This window comes from Limulus polyphemus, unplaced genomic scaffold (assembly GCF_000517525.1).
Source record: "Limulus polyphemus unplaced genomic scaffold, Limulus_polyphemus-2.1.2 Scaffold1630, whole genome shotgun sequence".
NCBI lineage: Eukaryota > Metazoa > Arthropoda > Merostomata > Xiphosura > Limulidae > Limulus > Limulus polyphemus.
In genome coordinates, this window is record NW_013667240.1 from 140,402 (window position 1) to 149,106 (window position 8,705).

An 8,705-nucleotide genomic window follows, 5' to 3' on the forward strand; every position below is an offset into this window, starting at 1 on the left:
ACAACACGGCCACATTCTCCCTAGTAACTCAACCGGTACATGTTTAGTTTGAATATTCGAGTAGCTACACAGCACGGCCACATTCTCCCTAGTAACTCAACCGGTACATGTTTAGTTTGAATATTCGAGTAGCTACACAGCACGGCCACATTCTCACTAATAACTCAATCGGCACATGTTTAGTTTGAATATCCGAGTAGCTACACGACACAACCACATTCTCGCTAATAACTTAACCAGCACATGTTTAGTTTGAATATCCGAGTAGCTACACAACACGGCCAAATTCTCGCTAATAACTTAACCGGCACATGTTTAGTTTGAATATTCGAGTAGCTACACAACACGGCCACATTCTCACTAATAACTCAACCGGCACATGTTTAGTTTGAATATCCGAGTAGCTACACAACACGGCCAAATTCTCGCTAATAACTTAACCGGCACATGTTTAGTTTGAATATTCGAGTAGCTACACAACACGGCCACATTCTCACTAATAACTCAACCGGTACATGTTTAGTTTGAATATTCGAGTAGCTACACAACACGGCCACATTCTCACTAATAACTCAACCGGCACATGTTTAGTTTGAATATCCTAGTAGCTACACAACACGGCCACATTCTCACTAATAACTCAACCGGCACATGTTTAGTTTGAATATCCGAGTAGCTACACAACACGGCCACATTCTCACTAATAACTTAACCAGCACATATTTAGTTTGAATATCCTAGTAGCTACACAACACGGCCACATTCTCATTAATACCCCAACCGGCACATGCTTATTTAGCTCCAAATCAAATAATAAAACCAACTAGATATTAAACTAGCATAGTTACTTTCATATTTACACAAATATTTATATCATTTTGATAATACTTTTCAAGAAATTGAGACACTTGCAAATTTAACAAATTCTACTGTAAGAAGCCAGGCAAAAAGATACACGTAAGCCTAGCTGAAAAAACAACAACAACAACCCAGCTTTAACAACAATAGTGCCAAAATCTGGGTCTTACAGGCATTTCTTCAAGCCACTGTACGTGGCCATTTTCTTTACCATTTGTTACAGACATTTATACATAATAAACATTATTTAAAATAAATAAATAGATGAATAACATAAAGTCTTGAGGAGAATATAAAACAGTAATAGCCCACAAACACATAACACAATTTATTTTAGAAGTATTTCGTTTTCTACGATATGGCTTTAAACACAGAATAAGGTCATTAAAACCTTCATAAGATATTCTTTAGCATTCACATTGTCGAAATGTAAAAATTCCTCCAGAAAAACAAATGCAACAAGGAAGCTTCAATTTTTTCCAGATATTGTTGCTCAACTGAATTCAGAGCATTTTTTACTATAGTGTTAAGACTCAGAAGTGACGTATTGTTTTAGGTCGTAGTTTGATATTACGATATTTATATCAGACTCAGAGATATTGTTAAGTTGAAGAAAACATCTTGTATTTTTGCTGTTGTTGTCGTTTTTAACTGGGAATGAGTTAAAACTGAGTCGTACTCCTAGACATGGGATCTTGTTCCTGAGTAGAGTTCTCAATCTTGAAGTATCGTCTTCATCGTGTTTGTTTGATTAGAAGTGACTTACAATACAGAAGTACTGTTGTACTCCTAGAATTGTGAAGTTGTCACAAAGAAAACTTAAAGTCTTGAAGCCCCTTCTTCATTGTTACAACACAGAGCTATTGTTGTACTCCTAGCATTGTGTTGTTATAGTAGAGTATAGTTCTCGACCTCGAAATACAGCAGGAAGTTGAAACAATCAAATACTGTTAATTTTCCAGACTAGTTTGATGATTAAGTATTTTTGAACTCAATGGCATTGTTTAGTATAGAAGCGAACTTCCAGTTTTCGTGCTTTTTTTTTTTTACTGACAGGAATTTCAACGGCTACCACCAGGCTTAAGGCCCTGAAGTGTTGTTTTATATCTACATGTGCCATAACCTGAATTTTCTATTCGTCACAATCGTATTTTTGGTGCTACCAAACGATATAAAACAAAACTGCAATCATTCCGAAATAACACTTACACAGTTATGTTCCTCATTTCACGATCTTTTATTGAAAAATCTGACGTCTTTGTTATGCAATAGGCTATATATTTTCGGTATTTAGTGTTGTAAGTCCGTAACCTTACCTTACAGCTCAACTCCTGGGAGAAAATCCGTATAAAATACACAATTCTAAGTCTTCCTTGCGTTTGTTTCACCAGTTTGTTTTCGCAATGGAAGCCGGTGAATAGTGCAGCATTAAGCTTTGGTGTATTTCGTAACAAGAGCTGATGGACTAACTGTTACTGATATTGTTCAACTCTTTAGTCTATGCACTATAAAAGCGTCACCTATCTGTGAAAATACGATATTATCAGTGTTCCTTTAATGGTAGTGTTGATAACTCCCAAATGTTTTGGTAACGTTAAAAAATACACGTAAAATACTCAGGGTAACATTATAACTCTTTTGTCACATCTTAAAAGCTCTGTACTTCTTGACTCATGGTTAAACAGAGCCTGTACATTTATCCAAAGGAAGCGTATAATTTCCTGTATGGTGATATTGTTAACTTAGGTTAATGGAAGTTACTTCTCAAGAAGATCATAACATTTTCAGAGTACTTAGCAAAAAGTCCGAACAAACACTGTTGCTATGAGCAACCACGGATTGATCCTTTTATAGTTCCAAAAATATGCAACATTTAGAGTTTATTAGAGTTCTCAACACACGTGTAGATCTTACGTGTATGTTATAGTACAGTTTAAAAATGTTTGTGAAGACATCGTCCAACCAAAAGATTAAAACGTTAGAAAAATAAAGATCACAGATCAATATAACATTATTTCGCTCTGTGTTTATTAAAGAACAGGACAAGGGTGATTTTTTCCCATAAATATTTTGCAATTGGATAAGCAAATACATAATGCCTTGAAGTCGTTACTCTGACATTAAACAACACACTGTAGTAATAATAAATAATTACTGGGATGTCATGAACACTGATTTTCCAACTTTACTCAGTAAGGTCCTTCATACCTATATGAAACCAATCCACAGCCTTTCCTTACCCGGGTAATGAAGTCTTTGATTTGTCGTGTTTTTATACTCTACTTCTACATGATTTTGAGTAATCCGACCAAATATAACACTTTTAGTCAATCTAAAGTACGAAAAACATTCATCTTCACGTAGTTTTTTCACGCGGAAAACGAATAAATATATTTATTTATTGATCTGAAATCAATAACAGACTATACATTTAAGACAACAGGAATACTCAAGGATATCCTGACATGTCGTAATGAAATGAATGTAGGAAACAGAATGTGATGAAACCAGATGTTATAATGAGAAACCTTTTATACTTCAATCATTAGATTATCATGTTGTTCATTCATGGATGAGTTTATCATCTCTTCATCAATTCCTACAGAATGATATGAACACACTGTTTGTAACCCTTAGCTGGAGATGTTCTAAAGATGACATTAAAGCAATTGAAACAGCGCTTTATCAGTTTTCATGAGCCGTTGTCACTTAATGAAAAATGAATCGATACCTCCTATCGACAAAGCTTAGATGGTCTACGATGCTGTTATCTTTCCTGGTTGGATCAGAATCAAACTCTGACATACGACATGCGGCGTAGCTTGATAACATAATGAATCAGACGATCTCATATTTCAAGTGCCAGTCGCGAATCACTAAATTTACTAGAAGGCGACTTACAACAACGTGAAACAACAATAATAATAACACTGGATGGAAAACATATACGTCACAATGTGTAAAATGGAACACTGATGTATCGTATTACCTATGGGTTGTAGTTTTCTGATAAACTACTAGTCTGAAAATCGCATCTCGAGGATACCTTAGTACTTCACTAGGTTATGGACCTAATATTCATGGCTCTCGGCTGGACTATCTCTCCAGATGGACTGCAGGCTGCTGAAGTAGTAAATGATGTAAAGGTATAAGTAGATCCGGTGCGAATGGTCCCATTTCTTGAAACAGAGCTCTTCATCGTCATCTTGAGGCGTTGACTGCGTTTTCTTAGTAAGCAAAGACAGCGCCCTCTGCAGGAGCGCTCCAACGATCTGATCATTCGGCGACGGAATTTGGTGGACATGAAGCAATAAACAATAGGGTTCAGACAGCTGTGAACAACAGGTAGCAGAAAGAAAACAACACGAGCTGTATAAATCCAGTGGTTGAAGTTTTCCACGCCGTAAGTAATGCAGATCTCTAGGGCTAAACGTGGGCCCCAACAAACCAAGAACAGAAATACCACGAGAATCAGCATCTTGATAACCTAGTTGTAAGATAATAGAAAAATCAGAAGTTAATAAATCACTGAACGATAAAAATAAGATATAATACGTAAATTGATAAATATAATTTTTGTTTGTTTCTTTATTGTTAAGCACAAAGCTACAAAATGGGCTATCTGTATTGTGCCCACCACAGATATCGAAGCTCGGTTTTTAGCGTTAGAAGCCTTCAGACTTACCACTGAGCCTTTGGGGACAATATATAGATTAGTTAAAAAGAAGTTTGCTAAGCAGACATGAGTGAGTACGGGTATGTTGGAAACTTAGTAAACTGACAGGAAACTGCCTGGTAAAGAAGAAAATTTGTAAGTTAAAATTGGATAGGTTCACTGAGAGAGCGAATGAAATATCATAAGGAAGAAAGTTGATGGATAACTTTATGGACAGCGATGTTTACTTACTAAAGAAGATCAAAATTCAGGTTAATCGATACGAGGGAAAAACGACACATAAGAAATTATAGTGGTGAGCTGGTGGGTAGGGAGTAGGTTTAGTGGGTAATATGATAGATAAAGATTTTTAAGTAAAAATGTTCACTGTTAATCTTATTAAACTCTAGGACGTTTGGTAAGTTAGAAGGTTGACCTTTACGCTGATAAAAGTGTGGGACGTTGGTAAGTTAGAAGGTTGACCTTTAAGCTAATAAAAATGTGAGACGTTGGTAAGTTAGAAGTTTGACCTTTAAGCTAATAAAAGTGTGGGACGTTTGGTAAGTTAGAAGGTTAACCTTTACGCTGATAAAAGTGTGGGACGTTGGTAAGTTAGAAGGTTGACCTTTAAGCTGATAAAAACGTGGGACGTTTGGTAAGTTGAAAGGTTGACCTTTAAGCTGATGAAAGCGTGGGACGATCATACAAAACTTAAACAATCAAAAGGACAGTTATTAAGTAGTAATATCTCCAGATTAAATCAGTGAAGTTTAAAAATATTCCATAACAATGCTGGTTATTTGTCCTTTGTTTGAAACTTCAGCAATGGGCCAGTATTAAGTGATTTTATTTAATTTTATTGTTAACTGATACCATTTTGAATGTATGCAAATAATTGTCTATTAACAGGGCATCATTTAAAACTGGTGTCCAATTTTACATGATATATATATTTGACAAGAATTTTATTCGAAGCAATCGAATTATATAGTCTAAATTTTTCACATGTATACATGATTCTTGAATTTACAGAATCTTTAACATGTAATTGTGAATTTTGTATAGTGGTATGAGGCTGTAAGAAAGGCGTTAATAAAATAGATAAAAGTAAATAAAATTACAATCACCATTAAAAGAGTTGCCACAAGCTTGCTGGGTCAGTCGGAGGACAGCAAACCAACAATTTTTGTAAGATGGTCTTGCATTGTATCTCTCCTCGAAACTTATTGCGTTTGTTTGTTGTAAAGCACAAACTACACAATGGGCTATTTGTGCTGTAGCCATAGGTTTGTTGCACAACCCTTTTTGTTGAGTTATATGACTTGTACAATGGTTGTTCATGATTTATGTTTTATTATTATTATTTTATTTTTATCGTACTGGCAGACTATTTTCTACTACAAAACATGAAAGGATTTATGGCAAGAATGTTACTCACAACTCTTCTTAACGTACAACGTAGTATTATTTGAAGAATAAACTATTTATTCAATTTCCACTTAATGTGAAATTCTTCTTCCAGGAAATGGTCCTTGTTGTGCCTTACAATTTCCACTTAATGTGACATTCTTCTTCCAGGAAATGGTCCTTGTTGTACCTTACTTCATAAAGTGTAGTTTCGGTGATACGCATTATCTACATGTGCTAGAGTTCAAATTAAACAAGCACAAGTGGCGAAATGAAGAAACCTTAGTTCACAATATAATCAAAAAAATATATAACAAGCTCCCATTCCTTGACGTGATAGTCACCAAGACTCGTGAATCATATACGACAGGTGTTTGCAGGAAGCCCATGTACACGGGTAAATACCTTGACTATATGTGAAAACCACCCAAGTAGTATTAAAACATGCTTCAAAAAACTGTCCAGTTTCAAAAACGAAAAAGATTTGTAGTACCAAAGAAGCTCCTTAACAATGGATACTCGGAACTCTTGGTAAAGAAGATAAACACCAATAATAAACAGGAAGAAAATTACAGGCAGTGGTCTCTTTCAAAATATAGAGAATATGTAAATAGTATAACGTCATAACAGTATTCAGTACGATACGGTATGATAGCAGTTAGTACACAACAACCATCTGAAGACCGAATGGAGAGAAAAACCATTCTTTTACAGCACCGCCTCAGAATGAAGATACCAATACACTAGATAAACAAAAAGGGCCAACAGAAGCTAGGATTCCAGAATATGATAGACACATAAGACTGTAATACTGACTTATCTGGATTATCTCATCATATCAGAGAAGAATAGAGTAAAATACATTGGAATACTGCTGAAGTAATATAAGTCACACATGAAAAATAAAGAAAAAGAAGCCTTCTACATCCTCCCAAATAATAATTCGTTCAGTCAACTTAGCATAGGGGTCAGCAAAACCTGGACACCCCTCTTGAAAACATTAAAATAATTGATTCAATATCTGACGAAAGAAACCCAAGTCGCATCGATTAGCATCATGAAGACCCAGGATCGAATCCCACGAATTACCAACTCAGGACTTCCCAAAAGGTTACAGCAGATTAGCAGTTGATAAGGAGGATAATAATTTATTATTGGTTAATATATAAGTATTTTAAAAAGTTACTTATTAATAGTTAGACTTAGATTATTGCACAGGTTACTTACTATCAATTACAACAACTTAGTATGTAGATCAGTTAGTTGGCAGTCGTGTTAATGAAATAAAAAATAACTAACCAAAGTTTTAATGTTGTTTCTCTTAAAACAGTAAAATCTGTACGAAAAATTAGCTATAAATATTCGTATTATAATTAGTATGTGAAGTACTATAGTTTAGTTTCTGGATTGATCTTTTGAAAAATGTTTTACAAGCATTCATAAGGAAAGGTTTCAAGTCTTTTTTATCTTTTCTCTTCAGATAGCATATGTAAGCACAACACATGATCACTTCCTTCCTGGCTACAAAACTTTAGAATCATTTACTATAATTGATCACATAGGCTTAAACCTTAAACTTCTAGACCTGTTTATATACCCAAGATATTTAGAATCTAAGGATTTTCAGATATTCAATGTGTTTAGAGTGTAAACAGGTTTAGAAGTTCAATTCTATTTTAAATCTAAACACGTTAGATATTCAAACTGTTTAGATTTGAAAGATGCTTAGATATTTAACATTGGTATATTTTAAACATGTTTATAATCCAACGTATTTAAATTTTAAACACATTTAGATATTCAAAGTGTTTAAATGTTAAACATGTTTAAGAATAAGACTTATGTAGATTGTAAATGTGCTGAGAAAAGTAGACAATATCTGTGTTTAGAATTATGTTTTTACAGTAATTAGCGTGTTATAGCATATATTATTAGGTAAGTAAGAAAATAGACAGCTAAGCCGACGAGAGTGTAGGATGTTTTGTAAGTATGAAAGCTTACACCTAAGCTGATCAGAATGTAAGATGTTTGTTAAGTAAGAAAGCTTACATTTAAGCTGATCAGAGTGTAAGATGTTTTGTAAGTAAGAAAGCTTACACCTAAGCTGATCAGAATGTAAGATGTTTGTTAAGTAAGAAAGTTTACACCTAATCTGATCAAAATGTAAGATGTTTTGTAAGTAAGAAAGTTTACATTCTGATCAGATTAGGTGTAATTACTTAACAAACATCTGAAAGTTTAAACCTAATCTGATCAGAGTGTAAGATGTTAGTTAAGTAACAAAGCTTACACCTAATCTGATCAGAATGTATAATGTTTTGTAAGTAAGAAAGTTCACATCTAATCTGATCAGAATGTAAGATGTTTTGTAAGTAAGAAAGTTTACACCTAATCTGATCAGAATGTATTATGTTTTGTAAGTAAGAAAGTTCACATCTAATCTGATCAGAGTGTAAGATGTTTTGTAAGTAAGAAAGTTTACACCTAATCTGATCAGAATGTAAGATGTTTGTTAAATAAGAAAGTTTACACCTCATCTGATCAGAGTGTAAGATGTTTTGTAAGTAAGAAAGTTTACACCTAATCTGATCAGAATGTAAGATGTTTGTTAAATAAGAAAGCTTACACCTCATCTGATCAGAGTGTAAGATGTTTTGTAAGTAAGAAAGTTTACACCTAATCTGATCAGAATGTAAGATGTTTGTTAAATAAGAAAGTTTACACCTCATCTGATCAGAGTGTAAGATGTTTTGTAAGTAAGAAAGTTTACACCTAATCTGATCAG

The 8,705-nt window shown here is 34.0% G+C and overlaps 1 protein-coding gene across 1 annotated transcript in view; it reads right to left on the bottom strand.

The window, feature by feature from the left end:
• Window positions 1-14: 14 nt before the first annotated feature.
• LOC111087006 (type-1B angiotensin II receptor-like) overlaps window positions 15-8,705 on the bottom strand; it is a 38,767-nt gene continuing 30,076 nt past the window's right edge. The window contains exon 5 of the mRNA XM_022392057.1: window positions 15-4,345. Within this exon, the coding sequence (XP_022247765.1) occupies window positions 4,330-4,345 (16 nt within the window). The 3' untranslated portion in view covers window positions 15-4,329. The remainder of the gene's footprint in view (window positions 4,346-8,705) is intronic.